The sequence below is a fragment of the Dipodomys merriami genome, unplaced genomic scaffold (genome assembly GCF_024711535.1).
Source record: "Dipodomys merriami isolate MVZ:Mamm:240054 unplaced genomic scaffold, mDipMer1.0.p SCAF_8, whole genome shotgun sequence".
In the NCBI taxonomy this organism is placed as follows: Eukaryota; Metazoa; Chordata; class Mammalia; order Rodentia; family Heteromyidae; genus Dipodomys; species Dipodomys merriami.
The window spans coordinates 12,268,704-12,294,770 of NW_027206401.1; the positions used below are offsets into that span (position 1 = coordinate 12,268,704).

The 26,067-nt window shown below is 44.8% G+C and overlaps 1 protein-coding gene across 1 annotated transcript in view; it reads right to left on the reverse strand.

Moving 5' to 3' along the window:
• Ust (uronyl 2-sulfotransferase) overlaps positions 1–26,067 on the reverse strand; it is a 264,792-nt gene that overhangs the window by 69,105 nt on the left and 169,620 nt on the right. The window contains exon 5 of the mRNA XM_070010871.1: positions 23,839–23,992. Within this exon, the coding sequence (XP_069866972.1) occupies positions 23,839–23,992 (154 nt within the window). The remainder of the gene's footprint in view (positions 1–23,838; positions 23,993–26,067) is intronic.

Consider the following 26,067-nt stretch of genomic DNA (forward strand, 5'->3'; position numbering starts at 1 on the left):
TTATAAGGGAATACTTCTCAAAACTTTATGCTAATAAGTTTGAGAACTTGACAGAAATGGACCTCTTCCTAGCAAATATTGACATGCCAAAACTAAACCAAGATGAGTTAAACTATCTTAACAGGCCCATATCAAGCACTGAAATAGAAACAGCAATAAGAGACCTCCCAGCTAAGAAAAGTCCAGGACCAGATGGTTTTACAGCGGAATTTTACAAGGCCTTCAAAGCAGAGCTCACACCAATACTCCTCCAACTCTTCAATGAAATTGAAAGAGAAAGCTCACTACCCAACACATTCTATGAAGCCATCATAACCCTCATCCCAAAACCAGGCAGGGACTCATCAAAGAAAGAGAACTATAGACCCATTTCTTTGATGAACATTGATGCAAAACTTCTCAACAAAATTTTGGCCAATCGACTCCAACAATTCATCCAAAAAATCATACACCATGATCAAACAGGATTCATTTCAGGGATGCAAAGCTGGTTCAATATACGCAAATCAATTAATATTATTCATCACATCAACAGGAGCAAGAATAAGAACCACATGGTTATCTCAATAGATGCAGAAAAAGCATTCGACAAGATCCAACACCCCTTCATGATGAAGGTTTTGGAAAAATTAGGAATCCATGGAACATTCCTCAATACAATAAAGGCTGTATATGACAAACCTACAGCCAGCATTATACTCAATGGTGAAAAACTAAAGCCATTTCCTCTTAACTCAGGAACAAGACAAGGATGCCCACTTTCTCCACTTCTCTTCAATCTAGTATTAGAATGCCTAGCTACAGCAATAAGACAAGATGCAGACATAAAGGGGATCCAAATAGGGAAAGAAGAAATAAAACTCTTCCTCTTTGCAGATGACATGATCTTGTACTTAAAGAATCCCATAGACTCCACTCCCAAATTACTCAAGCTGATTCAAAACTTTGGCAAAGTAGCAGGTTATAAAATTAACCCCCAAAAATCAATGGCTTTTCTGTATGCCAACAATGAGAAAAGTGTGGCTGAAATTAGGAAAGCAACTCCATTTGTAATAGCCCCACAAAAAATAAAATACCTAGGAATTAACTTAACTAAAGAAGTGAAGGACCTCTATGATGAAAACTTTAAAATCTTGAAAAAGGAAATCAACACAGAACTAAAAAAATGGCAAAGCCTCCCTTGCTCCTGGATTGGAAAGATTAACATCGTGAAAATGGCAATACTTCCCAAGGCTATCTACAAATTCAACGCAATACCTATCAAAATTCCAACCTCATTCTTCAAGGAAATAGAAGAGGCAATCCAAAAATTCATATGGAACAATAAAAGACCCCGAATAGCAAAAACGCTCCTCAACGGAAAGAACACTGCTGGAGGAATATCAATACCAAATTTCAAACTCTACTATAAAGCCATAGTAATCAAAACAGCTTGGTATTGGCATAAGAACAGACCTCAGGACCAATGGAATAGAATTGAAAACCCAGAAATGAACCTACAGACCTATAGCCATCTAATCTTCGATAAGGGAGCTAAAACAATAGAATGGAACAAAGACAGCCTCTTCAGTAAATGGTGCTGGCAAAATTGGTTAACTACATGTAGAAAACTAAAGCTAGATCCTTATATATCACCCTGCACCAGAATCAACTCCAAATGGATCAAAGACCTTGAAGTCAAAGCAGATACTCTGAAAACATTACAGGATGGAATAGGAGAAACCCTAGGTCTCCTTGGCTCAGGCCGAAATTTTTTGAATAGAGACCCGGAAACACAACAAATCAAAGAAAGGTTGGACAAATGGGATTGCATAAAGTTGCAGAGCTTCTGCAGGGCAAATGACATAGCTAGCAAGATCAATAGAAAGCCCACGGATTGGGAGAAGATCTTTATTAGCCATACAACGGACAAGGGTCTCATATCTAAAATATACTTGGAACTCAAAAAATTAAACCCCCCAACAACAAATCCTCAAAGAAACAACTGCCCAATAAATAAGTGGGCGAAAGACTTAAAGAGAAACTTCTCTGAAGAAGAAAGAAGGATGGCCAATAGACACATGAAGAAATGTTCAACATCCCTAGCCATAAAAGAAACGCAAATCAAAACAACATTGAGATATCACCTCACCCCAGTTAGAACAGCAAAAATCAAGAACTCTAACAACAACAGATGCTGGAGGGGATGTGGACAGAAAGGAACCTTACTTCATTGTTGGTGGGAATGTAAACTTGTTCAACCACTTTGGAAAGCAGTATGGAGGTTCCTCAAAAGACTTCACATAGAGCTCCCCTATGACCCAGCAATCCCACTTTTGGGCATTTACCCAAATGTTTACAAACAAGACCACACTAAAGCTACCAGCACGACTATGTTTATTGCAGCATTATTTACCATAGCTAAGATATGGAACCAACCCAGATGCCCCTCAGTAGATGAATGGATCAAGAAAATGTGGTATATATACACACTGGAATTCTATGCCTCCATCAGAAAGAATGACATTGCCCCATTTGTTAGGAAATGGAAAAACTTGGAAAAAATTATATTAAGTGAAGTAAGCCAGGCCCAAAGAAACATAGGTCCCATGGTTTCCCTTATTTGCAATATCTAGTATATGCATGAGTCAAGCAGAAAAGGTCAGATAATGTGATGTCAGGAAAAGGAACCCTTAGATATGTATTTTCATGTTTTTTTTCTTTCATGCAATGTGTTTCTAACGCATTTATAAGATTATCTCTTTGTTGCTTTGTATGTCCCTCCCCCACAGTATAACCCCTGCTTTCACTATATTTGATGTCAGTATAACTTGAGGAGGAGATGGGGAAAAACCAGTTGTTTAAGGATACAGGTGGACCTGTTGCAACAATGAGAAGTACAAGTTGTCATGTCCAAAACGAGCTTTACAACGTCGGTGCGGGGGGGGGGGGGGGAGGGGATGGGGGGAAGGAGAAGGATTGGGATTGGGGGGGAGGGGGGAGGCTGGGAAGGGACGTGAAGGGTAAACAAAAGGAGGAGGAGGCTGCAATGTTGGTAAGAAATGTACGCATTATCCTGCCCATGTAATTGTAACCCCTCTGTACAGTATGTTCACAAAAAAAAAAAAAAAAAGAGATGAAAATCTCTTTGGAAACCAAGTACCCATAGATCATGCCAATAATCCTAGCTTCTCAGGAGGCTGAGATCTGAGGGATCCTGGTTCAGATACAGCCCTGGCAGACAAATACATGAGATTTTTATCTCCAGTTAACTAGCAAAATAAAATCCCCCAAACAACAGAACAAAACAAAACATAAACAACAGAACAAGCCGAGGGAGTCTGGGAGACCCTGCTTAAGTCCCAGTACAATCTTAAACAAAGAAGAGACCACCTGGGTGTTTGGAACTTTTTTTTCTTCAACAGGAAGTCAAGATCTTTCTCCATTGTACAATATTTGCCAGTGGTAGGCCTCATTTAGACCATCCCAAAATGTCAACTAAAGAGTATTTCTTTTCCCTTCCTTCCTTTCTTCCTTCGTTCGTTCGTTCCTTCCTTCCTTCCTTCCTTCCTTTCTTTCTTTTTTGTCGGTTGTGGGGTTTGAACTCTGGGCCTGGGCGCTGTCCCTCAGCTCTTCAGCTCAAGGCTAGCACTCTACTACTTGAGCCACAGAGCCACTGAAGAGTATTTCTGAGTGTGATTTAAAAAGTTTTCCTTAAAAATCATGGGTAGCTGGGTGCCAGTGGCTCAGGCCTGTAATCCTAGTTACTCAAGAGGCTGAGATCTGAGGATCACAGATTGAAGCCAACCCTGGTAGAAAAATCTGTGAGATTCTCATCTCCAATAAACTACTTAGAAAAAGCCAGAGTGGTGCTGTGGCAGAGCACTAGCCTTGTGGTAGAGCACTAGCCTTGAGCACAAAGAGGCTCAGGGTCAGTGTCCAGGCCCTGAGTTCAAACACCAGGACCAGCAATAAATAAATAAATAAATCAAAACAACAACAACAAAGGCATGGGTAAAAATTACCTTTTAAAGAGCTGGACAGCAGTCTACAACAACAACCAACGTTTTTTTTTTTTTACCCCAAAGAGAATCCAGTAGGTGGTTTAAGAACCCAAAGGAATTTCTATATTTGCCCCTTGCAGTCCTTAGAAAGTAGGGTCTACCAATCCTTAGCAGGTCCTGAGACCCTTTCAGGAGTTCACAACATCAAAACTATTTTCATAAGAATACTGGGTGGGGCTTGTCTTATGCTGGTGGTGACTGAGCAAAGCAATAGTAATACAGCAACCAGCCCATCAGTGGATATCAAGGAAGGCAGCCATCCTGTCCTAGAGATGAAGGTGCTCTTCACCACTATGCTTGCAACAGGACAAGAAATACTCATTTCTCTTAAGGAAGCTGTAGATGGGGCAGTAAAGATTACTGATTGCATGAAATCTCAATTCTTGAGCACATGTCTTTTTACTATTTGGTGAAGGGTTGTGGGAAGTTTGTAAACAGCACTGCCATTCACTCCTGGTGCTCAGGTGAGGTCCAAGAACTCACTTCCCAGAGCAACAGGTCTAACTGTAAGAAATAAAATATAAGGGTTACCAAGGAAACCAAACCTGATGGATTACTTATTAAAATAATAAACAGCTTTCACAGCAATATAGTGGTTCCAATATTTAAAATCAATTGGAATGTTGTTAGTATGAGTAACTACTCTAGGATGATGTCCATAATAGTAACTGGTAGAAAATATCTATGTCCTATGTGTGTGTGTGTGTGTGTGTGTGTGTGTGTGTGTGTGTGTGTGTGTGTGTGTGTGTGTGTGTGTGTGTGTGTGTGTGTGTGTGTGTGTGTGTGTGTGTGTGTGTGTGTGTGTGTGTGTGTGTGTGTGTGTGTGTGTACTGGTACTGGGGCTTGAACAGAGGACTTTGTGCTTGTGTTTGGCTTTTTTCAAAGGCTGGCACGTCATTACTTCAGCCCTATCTGCACTATATCTGGCTCTTGAGAGTCTCTTTAATTTGTCTGCCTGGGCTGGCTTCAAGCTGGGCTCCTCAGAACTCAGCCTCCCAAGTAGCTAGGTTTACAAACATGAGCCACTGGCACCTGGCATAAAACATCTATATTCTATTGGTGAAATTACCACATAGTGAATGATGCTGTAGTCTGTTGTCTTCATTAAAAAATGACAAAAATACTGTTAGTGGGACTATTCAGAATATATACTTTTTTTTCTTTTGGAATATATAGTTGGCAGGAATTTACCTATTAGCTTTTCAGAAGGATCTGAGGACCCATTTGAAAAACACTTGCCTGAGAAGGGTCTTGACTTAAATAGCATCCAATTATTCCTTGTCTCCTTACTTTGATTACACACTACATCCTGTCTGTTTACTTTTCTGTCCACCGGATGCCAGCTCCATGAGAGGTGGGACTTAGTCCCTCTTGATCACTGCTGTGTCAGAGCTTGGGAATCCATAACAGAAGCTCAGTGAATGACTATTGCATTTACATGGAGACTTCTCTCCTCTTACTCCTTCTAATTCATGCTTCGAACATTCTGTTGCTGACTTTTTTAAAAAATATTTATGCCTCCTAGATGTACTTTGCAGTTAGGTTCATAATTGCACCTGAGAAGCTGCTGCTTGCAAAGAACGTTCTCAATCAGTTAACACTGAGCTTCTAAACCCTGTCCTTAGCAGGTCTAGGGATTATTGGTATGTACTACTGTCTCTTACTGCCTCCCACAGGGAAAAGGCAAATGACTGAAGCACAAGCTAAAATTTCCCGCAAAATCCCTAAAGCAAAGATTTTGTGGGCTGAGATGGAAAATATGAATCTGAAAGTCTGAAAATCTGGAATTGTAATTTTATCCATGAAAACACCCTGGTATCATGTGAAAGAGATTAAACATCCAAATGGAAGCTTTACCATCCAGTGAGCCTATCACTACATGTTTTCTCTGGCAGCTCAATCTTAATACATTAATTTGCCTAATGATTCTAATTTAAAAGCAAGAAAAATCTCACTGGTATCAACTCTTTCTCCTTAAGGCATTGCATTACAAGATTAGTTTGTTACAGAAAATACAGTTAACCAAAAAGAAATAAATACAAAGCAACCACCAATCTGTCATCACTCAAAGTACTTTACAATATAAGATATAGAGGATATAAAAATATAGCAGATATGACAATATACTGGCATATAGCCCCTTTCTCTCTCTCCTTTTCCCTCTCTCTCTCTCTCTCTCTCTCTCTCTCTCTCTCTCTCTCTTTCTCTCTCTTTCTGTGATTAAGGCTTATATTTCTCACTGGGGGTTGTCTTAACTGTAATGCCAAACTCTAAATATAATGCTAAGAACAGAGGTGAAAGTCTTTGAACTATACTTATTTTTTGTATCTAAATGTGAGATATCATCACAGTTCAGTATTTTTTTTCAAGTTGGATTTTCATTGATTTAGACCTTCTGTGTAAATTATAAGAAGGGTGAAATTAAAAAATCAAAACTGCTGAATTTCTAAAGAATTCAGAAAAGCTTGTTCTTTATCGTATGAACTGAAATCTCCTCATTTGGTTGAAGAGGGGTGAAGATTGGAATGGTGTTCAGTCTCTGAGATTAGAATGAGCGATGACTGTGGCTTGGCTTTGGTGTTGAGTTCTATAGGACCCCTTCTTGGAAGAATGGATGTGGTGGCTTAAATTAACAGGGCCTCTCTGCTGGCCTGGGAAGACCCTGGAAGAGCTGGGGGTGATGTCTTCCCTCGCTCATCTGCTGTCATACTCTCCCTTGCAAGTCTGCTGTCTATAGTACAGGGGCCACGTATTGTACTCTAAATTGTTCCTCCTTTATCTGAACATGGATCAAGGTCAATCAATGGTCTCTCCTGAATTTCAGTAACAGGCTCATGAGTCATATTTTTTTCTTCAACTTTGTAGCCTTCACATTTTTTTCTTCGGCGTGATGCTCTAGCTTTCTATAAAGTCAGCCACTAAGTGTTGGCCATTTGCATTAGAGTTTGTAAAAAGCAACAGAGATTCAGGATATGGATATCTATGGTTTGGAAACAGCCTTCAACAAAAAGGCTCTAATGTTTCCAACCAGTTCACAATTCCTTATCAGTTCTTTCTTCCCAATTCTTTTTGAACCATTTAAACTTTTCCACCAGAGTTTGTATTAGGGGGTGCATATTGAAGTCAAAGAATTCCACCTCCACAGAACACCCACAGAACTCCAGAGACATCAGCTTCATGTCCATTCAAGCCATTGAAAGCTAGGATTGCATTCTTACTGGGGGGCTGATGAGGTTCCCACATGTAAGAAAGGCCATGCCAGAAGGAGCAGATGTGACTGTGAAGCTCACTTCTGGGTGCACTCATTGCTGGGAGGTGGGTGGAGAGAATCACTGGCTCTGACCTGCTACACTCAGGCATCTGGCTAACTGCAAGATACAGAGGAGAGGATGGGGGTGGGATGGGATTGGAGAGACCACATCTTTAGTAGTAAGAGGAGGTAAGCTGGAAGCTGGTGGAAATGGTGAAGTAGAATGAATGGCGGTGAAGTAGGTTCAAGAAGAGGAAGGAGCATAGGAGATTAATACATGGAATGGAACCTGCAGTTTGTAGGTATCTATAGCTTCAGATTAGAGGTCAGGAAAACTTCCTGCCCACCTTTCAGAGAACACCAGAAGAAAGAGGGCTTGAGTGTTGTGATTGGTTTTTAAATAAGTGGAATACAGCAGGGAATCAAGCTCTGCCTGGTTGCTCAATTTCAGCTTTTAGTTCTTCCTATTTCCTGTCTCACCCTTGTTGCCCCAGCAACCCTCTCTGCCTTTCATTCCTCCCCTGGGCCAAGCTCAGTGGCCCTTCCTTTGCCTGATTTCCTTGCACTCATCCCACAGGGCACAACTCAGCTGCCACCCGCTTCCAGGTTGTCTCAGGGATTCAGGGATTCAGTGTCCCCACACCTCCCATGAAACACCTTATGGTTAAAATTCTTCCTTTAAACTGAGCTCCTCCAGAGTAGGCCTCTGTCTTCTTAGGCCTCTGTCCTAAACCACACAGCCACACTTGGCATGGAGTAGATGCCCAATGCTAAAGGCTCAATGTGTGAAGACAACTCTGATGAGGGGACACACAATGAGGATGATCAAGAGGTTTGAAACAAGAGACCAAACTACAATGTACGCTCCACAGCCAACTTCACTCTTGTTCTAATTTGCCAAATTCTGGGAGAAGTGTCCGTCACATACTAAGCACTCCAAAAATTTAAAATAAGTAAATCCAGGAGAGACATTTTGCCAGGCAATGAGCTCCCCCAAAACGTTTTTCTGGAGGTACGGGCTATTCTCATGTGCCTTATATTTTCTTCAGACAGTCTCACTACTTCACTTAGGCTGGCCTCAAGCTTGGGATCCTCTTACCTCATCTTCCTGAGTGCTGAGATTATAGGCATGCACTACCATATCTAGTTTAGGGGCCTTCTTTTTTTTTTTTTTTCCTGGAAGTGTGCTTCCTTCCACAGCTTCTTGGGGACACTAGAAATAATGTTTACTACTCCACCAATTATTATCATGTTTGATGAGAACACTAAAAAGCCCAGAGTCTTCTGATGTTTTAGGGCTGCTTGGGACACAGCCCTTTTGTACAATAGCCATAGGCTTCTTGAGCAATGTCTGCTCATTCTCCTCCTCCTTGGTTGCTTTGCAGAGCCCAGATCTCAGGCACTGTAGTGAACTTGGCTCTGGAAACTTCCAGGCAGTGCACATGATTCACTAGCAGGCAGGTGAGTGTTGGGAAGACATACTACTTCCCAGAAAACTGTGAATGGCCACAGAAGCAAGTAATAGATGTTTCTGTCTCCTAGTTTGTGAATGGAAGCCGGCAGGAAGCAGAGGCACATCGTGGGCTGTAATGGATGGTGTGATGAGCGCTTACAAGGTCACTGTGTGCTCAAAGCATATTTCCCATTGGTGACTGGCAGGAGCAGATATAACTGCTTCAAGCCCCGCCTTTCCTAGTATCTCATATTCCACAGCTGTTCCCATCTGTTTGCCATCATGAAGGGAAGCATGTCTGTCAGTATCGCCTGCTACAGCACATATTTATGAGACGTGCAGGAACACAGGAAGTGTAGAACAACTACTTTCTCCATCCCTGAGCAACCCTGTTACATGATGAAGATGGCAAGAGAGAGGTTTCCTGCCTTGTGTCAACTGAGTCTCCATGGGTTTGGGCTTGCTGACGTGCAGAGCGAGGAGAGTGTGGCACACGTAGAATGCCGCTTTGAAGCTTTGCCCTGGGCTTCTCAAGTCCAAAACTTCCAAGAGAAACCTCATCCAATCCGGTGTCACCAGATCTTGACTTATCTGCTTTTATCGGTGTAGTCACATGAGTGGACTGAAAACGGCTCCCAAGTCCAGGGTCCTAGTGAGAGGCTCCTCATTTTCTTAATGTCAGGGGTGTTCAGGGTGACTTCTTAGACCTTCCCAGCCTTTCGTAGCAGAATGTCACAGAAGGGCTGGGCATGGTGGTACAAGCCTGTAATCCCACAGGTGGGAGACTGAGGCAAGCAGATCATGAGTTTGAGGACAGTGTTGAGACTCTATCTCAAAACTCACCCACCCACCCATCCATCCATCCATCCATCCATCCATCCATCCATCAAAAAAACCAATCAACTAGCCAACTAACCAACCAAACAAACAAAACTTCCAAGACCAAAAACCTAACAACAAGAAGAACAAAAACCCCCAAAAGCAAAGGAAGTCAAAGAAGGCCTCACGTCAGAAACGGGCCAGCTCCAAACCAGTTGGTCATGAAACAATTCACATTTGCCTTTGCTCTCCTAACTGAAAGCAGAGTAAAATTGTACCTCACTGGAGCTCTGGCTGGAAGCTTGTTTTTCATCTTTCTTTGGCATTGCAAGCTTGTGAATGATGAATGATTCTGCATTTATTATAATTAATCAAACTGTAGCACGAGGAAGAACAGACTGCTAGGAAAAAAACCACACCCATGGAAAAAGAACCAAGATGACATGAAAACCCAGAGATCCCAGGGAAGGACAGCAACGCTGAATTCACTCTGGCAGCAAACTGATAAAGAATACAGCCATTCTGGCGTCTGGTTCATCAAACAAGGCAGCCGCATTATAGGTGGGGGTGTGTGGGGGTGGGGGTGGGGGGAAGGAGATGGTGGTAGGAGGAAGTAATGGAATATTATTTATCTTTTTCCTTAACATTTTCTGTCATCAGACATTGGGATTTGTGCTGATTATTATTATTATTATTATTATTATTATTATTATTATTATTATTATTATTATTATTATATGCTTAAAATGACATTCTACAAGGTCTGGATCTTACAGATTATACTCTAATAGAAAGACATATGGGAATCAGTGGTAGTTGATTGCTAGAAATACAATTTTTACTCTGATTGTCTGACACCTATCAGGATCCAATTCCTATCAATTTTTATTCTTTTTTTTTTTTTTTTTTTTTTTTGGGCGGTTGTGAGGCTTGAACTCTGGGCCTGGGCGCTGTCCCTCAGCTCTTCAGCTCAAGGCGAGCTCTATACCACTTGAGCTACAGCACCACTTCCGGTTTTCTAGTGGTTTATTGGAGATAGGGGTCTCACGGTCTCTCCTGCCCGGGCTGGCTTTGAATCACGATCCTCAGATCTCAGTCTCCTGAGTAGCTAGGATTACAGGTGTGAGCCACCGGCACCCGGCTCAATTTTTATTCTTATGGTTTACATTTCTACAGATACTAACAAATACAATTGGAAAAAGTAAAGAGAAAATGATCATTCTTAGCTAAAGATAAAATTTTTATCTAGTAATAAACTATTAAAATATCTATTGACAAATACAAATATAGTCCAGTAAGTTGGCTGCATTAAAAATAATACACAGAGGTGGGTGCTGGTAGTTCATGCCTGTAATCTTAACTACTGAAGAGGCTGAAATATGAGAATTATGGTTCAAAGCCACCTGGGGCTGGAAAAACTCTGAGACTCTCTTTATACAATTAACCACCAAAAAAAAAAAAAAAAAAAAAAAAAGCTGTAAGTGGAGCCATGGCTCAAGTGGTAGAGTGCTAGCCTTGTGTAAAAAAGCTCAGGGACAGAACCCAGGCCTTGAGTTCAAGACCCAGGACCAGCCGCTCCCCAATACATGTAAATTAGTAATCCTAAAAATAATATGCAAAAATTATATTAAGGATTAAATACTTAGGAATTAAGGCATGAGAACTGTGCAGAATCTAATGTGTGAAAATACAACAATGGGACCTATAGAAATTGCTTGAAGAAAGAGAAGGAGGGCCAGGGTAAGGGAGAGGCACTGGGGGCTGTGAGAATGACCGGGGTACATCGACTACCTGGGAGTAGATGATGGACTACCCCAGCAGCCACTGCACATGAACTGAGGTGGGCAGTGGAGGCAGCCAGGGTGGACCTCCGTGTTTCTTGTGAACACATGGAGAGCGCCTGCCTGATAAGGCAGTGCAGAAGGAGATGCTATCTGTCCACAGAAGAGGCCAGGACATAGGGACCAGTGCCTATCTTATAGATTTTCATGTGGCAGAGCCCAGTACTTAGAACACATCACAACAGAATAGAAAGAGAATAGTTATAATAAAGGTGGTAGAAGCCACCCTGGTAAGCTTGGTTCTAGCCTCATTTCTTCTAGCTGACAGGCTTGGAATTAATTAATCACAGCCAGTAATGGAGCCTGATTGTTTCTATGTGAGATTTCTTGATATCAAAGTTGCCCACTTTTTAGTTGAACTTGGTAACTCTCCTTTATTCATTTGATTGTGTGTGTGTGTGTGTGTGTGTGTGTGTGTGTGTGTGTGTGTGTGTGTGTGTGTGTGTGTGTGTGTGTATGCAGGTCCTGGGACTTGAACTCAGGGCCTGGGTGCTATCCCCAAGCTTGTTTGCTCAAGGCTAACATTCTACCACTTGAGCCACACCTCTACTTTTGGCTTTTTGTGGTTAATTAGAGCTAAAGTCTCACAGATTTTCTTTGCTTGGTCTGACTTTGAACTGAGGTCACCACATCTCAGCCCCTGAGTGGTTTGGGATTATGAACCTATTTCACTGGCACACAGCCTGACAACTTTTTTTTAAAACAAACTCAGCCAGAGGTGTATTGATTTTAAAAAATGGAGTGAGGGATTGATACCATGAGGGTAGAGATAGGACCCTACAAGCCATGCCAGAGTGACTTTATTTTTTTCCAGCAAGAGGAGGTAAATCTAGCTACAAGTGGTTAGATATTGATACAATTTCACTGTGTTTCTACTTTGTCATATGAAATACAGACCAGAGTTTATCCGTTAGGCAACTGGAGCTTCTTACACAGTTTTCTTTTTTCTCTTACTACAGCTGTGTTTGTGTGAAACTAAGTAGGCTCTGATTAAGTTCTTATATTCATCAGTGATTGCCTGGGTTGGGGGGTCAGAGAAACAGCATGTGTTCTAGAGGTCAGATGAGCTCCATGGAGCCCACATCTGCTCCATACTTACGCTTTTCTCAAAGATGAAGGGAAATACAACATAGGATAAAAATCAAACTTCCTACGGAGCTCCCACCAAACCACATTTACTCTATCTGTGACCAATCACAAAAGAGAATAAATTATGCTCTGGGAGTCTCATTGAGTATGAACAAGGACTATCACAATGTGTAATTGTGATTACTTTGTAACTTCCCCCCAAAATATTTAATTTTCTTCTTTTTCTTTATTTCTTTCTATTTTTCTTTCTTTTTTTTTTTTGCCCCTAGAGAAGTTTGAACTCTGAGCTTCACACTAGTTCAACTGGTGTTCTACCAATTGAACCATACCTCCAGTCTAGCTTTTTGTTGGGCTTTTTTATCCAGGCTGGTCTTGAATCACAATCCTCTGGACCTCAGGCCAATCCTCTGGGAACCACTAGTGCCTGGCACATTTACTATTCTCTACACTGAAAGCAAGCTTGCTTTTCAATTCCATTTCAGGAGATCAGGCATAAAGATCACCCCAAAGCTCAAGCAGCTGGGTGCTCTGGACTTTCTATTCTTCCATCCACACCTGGCCACCTGCTTTAATAATAACACTGACACTGTGTTCTAAGCTTTGACGTACACCTGGTGACAGCTGGCCATCTTCTCTTCTTGGTTTCTATGTTTCCTGGTCCTGTCCTACAGTTTCCAGCCATTACATCACAGCTACTTCAGTTAACAGACTCACAGACTTGTTTGGGGAGACTGTGAGCAAAGCAGGTATTTTTTCCAATTATGCACTATCTAATTCAATTTACATTTATTAGAGAAACTGCCAGCTATTTCATGTTAATATTGGCATTTTCATAAGTATTCGTAATTAGAATTCAAGCTGAGATTCCAATAAATCTCTTAGCTGTTTTACAGTTACTTTGCCTGCCTTTCAGACTTTGCAAAAATATTTTTAAGACCATGGTTGGAGGTCATTTGCCCTCGGGGGGGAATTTATACTATGTACATAAACAGTTGGGCAGAGAGAAAAATATTACAGATGGCAAAAGCAAAGCAAATTGGGGACAAGTGTAGAGGGGTGCCAGCCTCTGTAAAATAAGGTGAGGAAACAAAATACAAAATTTTAACACAGATCATTAGAGACATTCATTTTTCACTATAGGTGGAATCATATCCCACTGTTCCTTCCAATAGTTTCTGTTAGCCACACCTTTTTATTTAGCATTTCTGTCTTGGCATGAATTAGCCATGATGAATGTCACATGTCCCCTGGAAGAGATAGCAATGGATTCCAAGTGCCCTGTCACCCCAAACAAAAGGACATCCACATGCTAAAATACTTTCTTCACCAAAGTTCTGGCTCTCTGTTTTATTGCCTGAGACTTTCTGAAATGAGATCATCAATGGACCACGTGACAAATATTATCCACTTCAATCTCAGAAAAATGCCTGACTGAAAATACATAAGGTATTCATGAATACAACAGATATGGATGCTATATTACATTCTCTAATTTCTTCCTCTTTCTTCCTCCCCTCCCTCTCCCTCTCTTCCTTCCTTCCTTCCTTCCTTCCTTCCTTTCTTCCTTCCTCCCTCCCTCTCTCCCTCCCTCCCTCCTTCCTCCCTTCCTTCCTTCCTTCCTTCCTTTTGTGTCAGTAGGGCTTGAAGAGCTTAAGCCTATTAACTCAAGGCTAACTGTCTCCCACTTGAGCCACAGCTTCATTTTCCAGCTTTATAGTGGTTAACTGGAAATAAAAGTCTCACAGCCTTTCCTGCCCAGGCTGGCTTCAAACTGTGATCCTCAGATTGTGAGACACTGATGCCCGATTTTTTTCTCCTGCAACATTACAGTCTCTCTAAATTTGCCAGGGCTGCCCTTGAACTTGGAAGCCTCCTCAAATTTCTTGAATGACATTTGCATGGGCCAATGAAAAGCCTGGCACATAGAAAATGTTCTCAGGGGAAGGGAATGACAACTTTTTCCAAATGGGCAGAGGATAAGAAGGTAAGTTTCCATAAAAGATGAGGGTGTGTGTGTGTGTGTGTGTGTGTGTGTGTGTGTGTGTGTGTGTGTGTGTGTGTGTGTGTGTGTGTGTGTGTGTGTGTGTGTGTGTGTGTGTGTGTGTGTGTGTGTGTGTGTGTGTGTGTGTGTGTGTGTGTGTGTGTGTGTGTGTGATTGGAACTAGCTCCTAGTAATTCAACAACAAATGGATGTGTGATTTATTTCCCAGTAGTTCTCAGCCTTTGTTGCAAGTTACCATAGCTTCAAGGGCTTTTTGGAAAAACAACAACAACAATCCCAAAGCCCAGGCTGCACCCCAGACCAATTCAAACAGAATCTTCTGGAGTGACACTGGGGCTTCAGTGGTTTTTCAAGTAGCCACACAGAGCCTGCACCCTGGCTAACTGCCAGCCACCTGCCCCAGCTGGGTGGAGGTGCTGAGCCCCAAGGCAGCAGCAGCAGGCGGCTGGCTGACTCACAGGCTGGCTGACTCACAGTGAGGGTGGAGGGCGGGACCACAGCACAGGAGCTCAGCTGACAGGTGGCTGAGCAGGATGCACCTGGCAGGGCCCTAGCAGCTCTCGTGGTTGGCTGATGGTTCCGAAGGGACCTTACACACAGAAAGGGGGTCAGACAAACATGCCTGGGCAGCTATCAGAGGGAGCAGCATGCTGTCCCCTAAGGAGACATCTGGAGAACGATTTTCCCTCCCCCTGCTCCTCACCTCCCCCTACAGCCGAATGAGTGGCTCATGAGAGTGTAAATCTGCAGGCATATGCAATTTCTGGAGTGTGACATCTAAAGCAATTCCTCTGCTGGTCTGCAGGTCTCATCCCTACAGACTGTGCTGACCAGTGGCCCACTGGCTCTCCTTATTACTGAAGCTTAGAAGCTATGGGTCATCCATTGCTAACCAGACAACAGCAATTGCAAGTGTGTGCAACACTTGATTGGCTCCTCACCCTTGTGCACAACTGATTCTCTCACACTTGGATTGCAGTAAATCACTCATTAACGGGTATTTTTCCCCCTCCAAAAGAAGTTTCAGGATCCCATGGAAAGATGTTTTCCTTGCTTTACATTCTTTACTAATTCCATCTTTTTTTTGTAAAACTCTTAGCTTGCCAACATTACTGAGCTGGTTCTTTTCCCATGTCCATTGCGACCTTTCCTGTCTCAGAACCTTTGCATGTGCTTTTCCTTATGTCTAGATGTGCTTTGTTCTCTTGTTTCTCTACAATTCGTCTTCACTTCTCTGAATTCTAGACTTGCCAGCTCCCCCACTGCATGTCTGGAGAGTACCTTATCTCTTCACTGTAGGATGTGCTGCAGTTGCTACTGAAGGTGCATTTGTGTAGTTTGAGGTCTCTGACAGGCCTGTGAGTTTCATGAACACAGAGACATTGTGTCTATATTTGCTCAACATTTCATCTCCATTTCCTGGCCCAGTGACTGTCCACACAAAGTACTAAGGTGAAAGCTAGGTACCGGTAGCTCATGTCTATAATCCTGGCTACTGAGAGGCTGAGATCTGAGGATCATTAATTGAAGCCAGTCTAAGCAGACAAATTCACCAGACTTACTTCTCCAATTAACTAGCAAAAAGCCAAAATTGGAGGCATGGCTCAACTTGTAGAGTGCTTGCGATAAGCAAAAATGCTCATAAAATGAGAGCACAAGGCTTTGAGTTCAAGTCCCGAGTACCAACACACACACACACCAAAAAGCACCAAGTCGATATCTGTTGAGTGAATAAAATCCAGATAAATAGAAGGATGGATGGATGGACAGACGGATGTAGGAATAGCAGCAGAGAATTACATGACAAATTGTATAATTTGCTGCTTGGTTGTACAGATCAGAGGCAGGAAAGCCATGGTTTGGTGCCACTGCATGGCTGACTGGCACAGTGGAAAGCAAATGGACTCCCACTGCGGGGGGGGGGGGGGGGGGGGAGGGGAGGCTGACATGCCCAGAATCTCCGCATCCCAAAGATGCCCACACTGGACTCCATAGCACTTGGTGACTCTGTTGCCCTAGATGGCAAAGGGGACTTCAAAGCTATGAACTAGATTACGGGGCTTGAGATTAGAGATGACCTTGGGTTTTTGTGGCTGGGCCTATCTAAGCATTCCTTTAAACTCTTCCCATATGGGGTAGAGAATGAGATGGAAGAAGACTGAGATTTGAAGCCTGAATGGGACTCAACCTACCACTGATGGCATTGAAGATAGAGGAAGGGGGCCTCTCGGGAACAGACCCCAGGTGTGTGTGGGGGGGCAGTAGAAAGGGGATCTCAGTCCTGCGTTCTGTCAGCCGCTGAGTGAGAGAGGACATGGAGCTTCCTATGAGTCTCCAGAAGCGACCATGGCCCCGTAAATACCTCGATCTCAACTCAAGAAGACAGGGCCGGAGCTGTGATATCAGACTGGATAAGAGATGCCCCTTGGTGGAACCACTAGTATGTGGAATAATCGTGGCCACAACAGCAATGGAACTAACACTGGCACTTTACACACAGCTGCCAACAGGTGGGAGGCAGCCACATGGGCCCTGGGCAGTGCTTGGCCGAGTGACCAGGGGGACAAATCTGTCACCTTAGGACTTGAATGTGAGCTACAGAGAGACACGACAGGGCAGCTGTCAGTGAGTGGCTGAAAGGAGATGGACACTAGCTCTGCATCGAGGCGACTTCTAGATTTCCAGCGCCAGTTCTGGCTAAGTTGTGACCAATGCTCATCCCCTGTGGCCTGGCTCTGCCTGGTACTTCCTAGTCTCTGCTGACAGTTGTGGTTCTTTTGTCTGTACAACCATCTACATCCTCATACTGACGCGTAGCTCTCTCCCTCTTCTGGCCTGTTTCCTAAGGCAGCCTGAGTGACTACATAGTCTGATAAAACTTCCCTCATTTATGGCTTGGGCTTTGTTCCTGTTGAGCTTTGGTGAGCTTGCCTGGCTTGCTCATGAATAAGGAGAAATGGAGGGCCCTGGACACAGCTGTCACTTTCATGGGCAGCTGGCGGTGGTCCCTCCTCCTCACACAAGGCTTCAAGCTCTCCCCACCTCTCCTTTCCTCCAAACCCCCTCAGTGGTTCCCTGCTTTCCTTATCTCTCCCCTAGGCCTGGAATTTTTCTTCCCTCCCTCCCTCCCTCCTTCCCTTCTTCCTTCTCCCTCCCTTCCTCTCTCTCTCTCTCTCTCTCTCTCTCTCTCTCTCTCTCTCTCTCTCTCTCTCTCTCTCTCTCTCTCTCTCTCTCTCTCTCTCTCTCTCTCCCCCTCCTTCCAGTACTGGATTTGTGCTCTTACTCAGCTTTCTTGCTCACAGCTAGTGCTCTACCACTTGTACCACACCTCCAGTCCAGCATTTTGCTGGTTAGTTGAAGATGGAATCTCCAGGGCTTTTCTTCTCTAGCTTTCAACCTCCTTTCTCCAAGTCCCAGGCCTGACTAGGATTACAGGCATGAGCCACCTGTGCCCAGCTTTTCCTTTGTTTGCCTGGAGCCCTTCATGGGGATGCTGGATAGCTGCCAACCTCTAGAAGTGGACGTTAGTCTTAAAAACACCTGTGGTGAGCAGATGTGAAAGAATCAGGGCTCCTTTGTCCCCTGTATCTCTGGTCACGCCCATCCCCATGACTGGGCCTCTAGGCCTCTGGAGTGGGAGGGGATGGGGCTTGTATGACTTCACAACCCTGTGTCTACATGCATTCCAAGCAGATAAACAAGCGACAGATGTCAGCCAACAGGGTGGAATGGAAACGGGGGAGAAGGATGGAAGGGATGGCCTTGATCAAGTTGCTTTATTCCTATAACCTGACTTCCAGAGCTGCAACCCCTTTGTACCACTTCTTAATCATAATAAAGAATGTCTGAAAAACCCCTCTCCAGCTAATGCGAACCTAAAGAGAAACATATTTGGGCTGAGAAGGTGGCTCAGTGATAGAGTGTTTGGCTAGCATGCAAGAGGCCCTAGGTTTGATTCCTCCGCACCACAGAAGCAGAAAAAAACAGAAGTGGTGCTATGGCTCAAGTGGTAGAGTGCTAGCCTTGAGCTGAAGAGCTGAGGGACAGCACCCAGGCCCAGAGTTCATGTCCCACAACAGACCAAAAACAACAAAAGAAAAACAGAAAAGAGAAACATATTCCTGTAGGATGGGGTCTTCTGAGGCCATGTGAGACCACAGCAGGGGCAGGGCACAGCCCCGGGTCCTGGGCTGCAGACAGACTGCAGGGACCTCCCACGCCATGAGCTTCTGGAAGCTTCACCTCCCCAGCTGCCAATGAGCACCTGGAGGGTGGGGGGGAACGACTATTTTCAGGTCACAGTGAGCCAATCCCAGAGCTCAGGGGGCGGGAACATCAGTATTTAAATGGATTTTTCCTGAAGTACTTCTGCAGAGAATATTCAGTGGATTTTCCAACTACGGTGGCCCAGGCAAGGAGACTGCCACAATCCCCCGTGGACAGATAAGAAAGAGAGGCTCGGCAGACCACAGTTAAACACAGAGCCACGAGCTGGGCCATCTGAGAAGTAAGGGGGTGTTGAACCCCAAGTCCTGACCTGCATAGCCTGTTAGCCCTGCAATCTGAAGCTACATCTGAGCTAGAGCCACATCTGAGCTGGAGCTCAAGCCCTTCCTTGATTTCTGGAAACTTCTATTTGCTGAAACACTTTAAAAGCAGACAACCCAAATCCTGTATTTGTTTCCTTTGTTTAGGACAACGAACACTGTTAGGGATGAAGGCAAAGTCCTCAGGCCTCATTCACAGGATGGCTTTGACTGATGAAGACGGTGGAAATTTCCACACAGCAGCATTTCACAAGGATACTTCCAGAACGTAGGGACATCCAGGGTCCAAAGTGTTCAAGTTGATTCAAAGGCAGAGCTCTCTGGAAACGTCTGCGGCCTCTGGCTCATTTTCAGGCTTCTCTAGAATCTAGCTGAGCCAACATGATTCACTGAATTCTTTATGAATTAAGAAGCTGTAAATTACCTACCTTTTCTTTGGAACATGCATGACTTTCCGTATTTTTTTTTTTAAGCCAAGATGGATGAATAGCATGACAGAAGCCGTTTTCTCTGTGGGAAGACACCTCCTGGCCCTGCTCCTCAGGGGAAGGGGACTTCGGGAGGTGGCAGGCGTGGCTGGGGAAACGGCCCCACTTGGCAGTCTGGAGTTTGAACATGTGAAGTGGTGTCTGTGTAGGCTATTTCCTGGGAAAGTTCCCGAGCCCAGACGTTCTGGCCTTGCCCAAGTCACACGTGTGCAAGCGGAAGAATGAGAGAAATGGATCACTTTCACGGAAGCTCAGAGGCTGTGGGGTGGGTGTGGGGGGAAGGAGGGAGAGGCTTGGGCAAGTATGGGAGGGCTCGTCCTTTCCTGGAAATCATAGCAGTTGCTTCTCCTTCTGGAACATTCACTCTCACAATGAGTGTCCCGTGTGCCAGACATTCTCGGCTCTGGAGGTAAAGTGGTCTGCATTCAGCTGGACAAGGAGGCCACCTTTGGGGAGGAGCCCCAGTGCGCCTGCACTTCCACAAAGACTCCCAGATCCAAAGAGGAGGCAGTGTCCCCCCCCCCCCCCCCGCGGGGCAGACACAACGGCCCTGGACACACAGAAGGGAGCCTGGGACCTGAGCCTTGTCCCTGGGATGGCTGCTGTCCGCCCACTGCGTTCCGATGCTCCCACTGATGGAGAGAAAGATGTAGGGTCTGGTTAAATACCCATGAAGAATGGCTTGGAAAGAAACTGCAAGCGTGAGAAAGCCCAGCTGTTGGCAGAAAATATGGAGGAGAGCTGTAAGATGCGTAGCTGTCTATCTGGGAATGAATAGCTATGGAAGGTGATCCTGAGAAGAAGCCAGGCATTCTTTTCCATTAGGAAGCGACCTACCCCGGTCCAAGAGGGCACTGAGTGTCCTGGGTTCTACTTCTGCTGGGGTTTGGGCTGTCCCCACCCAGACCTGGCCTGCCCCTGTGGGGAACGGAGTGTCCTCCTCACCCCCACTGGCTCTGTGGAAGCCTGGCCTCCTTTGCCTCTTCTCATCTTTCCCATAGGGCCCTGCCTGCCCTGGGCCCGGCTCAGCTGTATGCTAAACAGCTTGGCAGGGCTCCCAGCCAAACACTGACTTAGGTTTTTGGCCACTGGATAAAGCCATAGCCTTCAGGGGAATGAGATTATGGCGTGGCACCCCAACTTCAGGCCAGCAATGTGTCAGGGTGCAGGAGGTGTGCAGAGGAGGCCCTGGTACCCTAGCCTGGACATGGAGGCTGCACAGCCCAGCCAGGTCAGCGCCCTGTCAGCCCGGGCCCCGGGACACTGGCTCCTCACAGCTGTCCTCAGCTAACAACACCCTCTTGTGAGTCACACGACCAGTACTCTAGGCTTGCCAAAGTGAAGATGGGCTGTGACAGGGGCAATTTTATTTCAAAGGACCAAGGAGATGGAATCAAATGTTCATATATATATGAAGACAGTAGGCTGTCTTCCAAATCAACAACTATCCTGTGAACAAGAACACAGTCTTCTGTCCAAGTCAGACTGCAGCAGGGTCATGAAGGACTTAAAGCAGACTCGCTCCCCGCGTCCTCCCCCCCCTCCCCTCTTCTTCTCCACTCCCCCCCTCCCCCCCTCCCCGGCCATTTCCCCTCTAACATGTTGGGGAGTTCTGCGCTCCGCTGGCTGGCTCTCGTCTGGAGAAGATACTCCTTCATCTTGCTGGGTACAATTCCAGCAGGAAAATCTCCCGGCAGTTTCTCTGGTCCCATAATCTCTGCAGTGGCCAGTGCTTCCAAAATGGTAAGACTCTGTCCCCACTACTAGATCTGTACCGACTTAAGAAAAATCAGCCAGACATACTTGCTCAAGTCTGTAAGTCTAGCTGCTTGGGCTATAAAGATTAGGAGATGGTGATACAAGGCCAGCTCAGGCATAAAAGATCAAGAGAATCCATTTCAACCAGTTAATGGGAGCAGTGGTACACACCTACTATCTCAGATATAGGGAATCACAATAGCTGGGTGCAGTTGCATATACCTGTCACCCCCAACAACAGGCGTGAGATGAGTAGGAGGTCTGAAGCCCACACCAGCCTGGGCATAAAGTAAGGCCCTATCTCAAAAATAACCAATGTAGCCCTGGTGCTGGTGGTTCATGCTGTATAATCCTAGCTACTTAGGAAGCTAAGATCTGAGGATCATGGTTCAGATCCAGCCCAGGAAAGTCTGTGAGACCCTTATCTCCAATTAATCACCAGAAAACTGAAAGTGGCAATATGGCTCAAAATGGTATAGCACTAGCCTTGAGCAGAAAAGCTTGGGGACAGCACTTAAGCCCTGAATTCAAGCCTCATGACTGATTAAAAAAATAAAATAAAATAAAATAAGGAAGTGGGAGACATGGCTGAAGTGGTAGAGCACCTGGCATGCAAGGATGAGGCAATAATTTAACCCTCAGTACTATCAAAAGAATGATGATGATGATGATGATGATGATGATGAAGAAGAAGATGATGTTGCTCAGTGACAGAACACTTGCTTGGCATGCACAAGGTCCTAAGTTTCAGCCACAAAGCAAAGAAAGAAAGAAAGGAAAAAAAACCTAAGACACTTTTTTTTCTTCGCAGTTGGTAATTCCTTGTTCTAATGACTACAGGTTATTGTCTGTGTGGATGTGGGAAGGCCGTGACAGGGAATGATTTACAGAATGGCCAAAAGAAACTTGACAGAACATATAGCATTCCCCCAACAACTGCATTCCATGTTCAAGGGCAGAATTCCTAAAACTCATTTGCCTATCTGGCTTCTCAGCATGTTCTGATCTCAGTTGGTTTCTTAGTATCAGGATCAAATCAGAACCTTGAAATGCAATTCTCACTAGACAGACTGTGATGTTTTTAAAAGAACATACGCATATATTAACCCAAACCCAACACAACAATGAAGGTCATTGTAGACAAAATTGTTCCTCTAGTAAATGGGTCTCTGCTCTGGAGACGCACTGGTCGCTAAATGAACACGCATGTTAAAGACAAAGTTGAAGGCTTTTCATATCAAATATTTAAAAATACAACATGATAAAAGCCACTTATAAGACACCATCGACATATTTCACGGAGGGTAGCTGAGCAAATACATTTTGCATTTCCTTTATCTAAAAAATGCTTGATATAATGTTTGTTCCAAAATTTAGATTCATTCAGCCTTGGGAATATTTGCATGCATATAAAAGAGGTACGTTAGAGATATAACCCAAGTCTAAGAATGGCGTTTATGCCGGTTTCATCTGCACATTGGTCATATTATACAACATTTTTAGTAGGCCCCCATATGACTGAGGCCTGACCCATCACTTAGGCATGGTACCATGTTAGTACCAGTTTCCAGCTTGGGGCAGGTATACGAGAGTGTTAGATTAAGGATGCTCACCTGTACAGAACAGAGAAGGAGGAGTTTTGCCCATTGCTACCCAGGTGCCCAGAGCTGGATGAGATGTTCAGATTTCTCAACTCTAAATCAGACATGAAAGGAATACTGAGGTGACAGTAAAGTGTTCCCAATCAGTATCTAACACTGTGAGGACACAGTGGTTTGGAGACAAGGCTGATCGTCGGGGCTAGCAGCTGTAGCTCAGGCACTGTGGACACACCCTTGAGAAGTCCCTCAGCTCTTTCTTCCCATCCTGCTTGTGTCCTACAGCCCAGGAAGGTCCAGAGAACCCTTCAAGCACTTTCAGATCTTTTCCCCCTAAACACAGAGCTCTGGGGTAATGGGCAAGGTTTTGTCCAAGTAGTATGCAACGACATGAGAAATGGAAATGACTGGGGTCGAGATGGAAAGCTCTTATGGATGTGAGAATCCCCACACAAGGTCCCGAGGAGAACAATCAATCACTGCCAAGATGGAAAGAAGCCCAAACTTGGAGTCAGAGGACCAGAAACAATGGGTTCTGGAGGTGGTGATGCTTAGGATGGAATTTCAGACACCAGGACACCTGCATGATATCCCAGAGTAAGTCCTGAGTCCTCCTAGAATCTAAAGGTCCTCATCTCAAAACCAATTCCCTGCCAGTTGTCAGAGGCTGGGATTGATTACAGGCATGTGCCACCACTCCTAGCTCAACCCTTCATTTCTTCAACCACAATCGTGCTGATCACAACTCCCAAGGAGCAATCATTTCTTCTCTGGAGCCTGAAAACTTAGCATTAAAGACAAACTGAGCAAAGCAAATCAGAAAATCGGTTGAGAAAGTGTTGTAGGTCATCTAAGTTCTTCATAGACGGCAGGTGGAAGGGAGCTCCTTGGACTGGATTTACCAACCTAGATCCATGGAGAGACCATCTGTGTCATGCAGTAGGACTTACCAGATAGCGTTCTTCCTGCCTCATGCTCGGGGTCCGGATCATGTGATTCTGTTCCCCTCTCCAGTCTCCAAAGCGACGGAAAAAGTAGTTAGAGAGGAACCGGCTGACAGGGTCTCTGATGATGTTGATGTAGACGGGCTGGTCTCCTCCAAACCTAACACATAGAGGCACACAGACAGACAGGGAATGTCATTACAGTGTGGAGCATCTAGAGGAAAAGAAGGCCTAGTGGACAAGGTTTCCCTCTAGGTAACAAATGATTCTGGCAGTACCCTGTCTGCTGCAGTGTCCATGAGCACTTTAATGAATGAACAACCGTGTTTCCTGATGGACTCTTATTATTATGACCATGTAGGAAGAGGAAATGGTGACCTTTGACCCAGGCACCCACTGAGAGGCCCATCTAACGGTGTGGTGCTATTGGTCAGCACTAAGTTAGTGGTGGTGGGTTAGTTGTGGTGGTGGGTTTTTTTTTTTTTTTAACCAGGCTTAGGTTTGTTGAGGGCAGCGCTACACTGCTTGACCTTGTAGTTGACTCTCGGTGAATATGTCAATTGACTGGTCAATTGGGCAGGTCAATTAGTGATACCGCCCTCCTCCACTGTGAGACACACAGTCCCAGCTAAGGTGCTGTGAGTAGATTGGCAACAGCCAGCTATACTGAACACTCACTTCGGCTTTCCCTTCATAGTTCATGGACATGGCTGTCTCCCTACAGCTCCATGGTGTAGAAACCATAATTGCCCCCATGTATACCTAGGGAAATGGAGGCAGGGGGAGGCTGAATCTGATGCCGTTGTACCAGATCATAAACCCACGTGAGCTGGCTCCCGAGTCAGGACTCTGAGCCATAGGAGGAAAATTCCAGAACTGAGGAAAGTGATGATGTGAGGGATACCAGGAATGAAAACAAAAGTCATTATGCTGGGCCCCCAGTGACAGAAAGTGGGTGTGAAAGGAGACCATTTTCATCCCTTCCACAAGGGGATTAAATAATGCACCAGAGCCAGATTTTTCCACCACAAAGCCAGGACACCCGTCTGAGCTTGAAGGGCCTCTTCCCTTCCTTTTTAAACTCCTTGAAAGCAGCAAGGGGAGAGGACAGAGGTCATGAGGTGACCCTCTCCCCGGTGTACTCTAGGATCCTCTGCCTATCTGATTTGTGGGTACCCTGACTTTTGTCCTGGGGTCAGAATATGCTCAGAAAAAAAAAGATAGATCCAGTGCTTGTTTCTCTACCTGGTAGACTGTTCACCTCTCAAAATCCAGCCCCAAGTCACAGTCACCTCTTCAACCATCAACTCCAGCATTCTACCTGTCCTTTGCTCCTCTACGCCCTGAGCCCTTCTTCCTTACAGATTGTGTTGCTGGGGCCAGGAAGTATGTGATACAGCAGAGTGTGTGTGGCCCACAGTAGGTGCTTGACAAGAGGTAAATGGATGCACAAATGGAGGCCTGGGAGAATATATCCAGCTGTCATGTTTCTGCCAGGGTCAGGGGCTGTGCTGTCAGAGGAAAGTCAATACAACAAGCCACCGATGCTTTTTCGTGCATTAATTTGTATAATGTGGTACCCAGGTTATTGCATTTTTAAAAGAGGATCTTGAGAGCAGATTCTAAAGGAACGGGTTGGACATGGATTTCAAGCACTGGGCCACGTGCATGGCTTTCTGCACCAGGAAGACACATGGCTCATGAGTCGTGGCAGCCTTACCACTGTGAATCTTGTCAGTCCCCAGATGACACTCAGGCTATGGGAGGAATAACCACTGTCTTCCAAGTTGGCAGTATCCATCACCCCCTAACCACCACATGCATCCTACATTCAGCATCCTCTTTTAATTAAATTGTGTTTCATAGCTATGATAAACAGCAACTGAAGTAGTTGCTGGGGGCCTAGGAAAACAAAACGTGCATGCCAAATGCGAGTTCCAGTTCTGTCCTCCAAAGTCACATTGTGTTTTGACAGACCTCAACTTTATTATGGGCGAAGAACCATCGCCAGTAACCATCAGTGGAACTTCCTAGTTGAGGGAACCCCCACATGACTCCCACTAGGAAACAGTTCTCAGCTTGTCCATTACCATGACACTATAGACATGAGGGATGATGGGCTTCTTGAGGATATGACTTGTTCCTACTTTTATATCAAAACTGAGTGCCAAAAAAGCCAGGTGCCGGTGGCTCACACCTGCTAATCCTAGCTACTCAGGAGGCTGAGATCTGAGG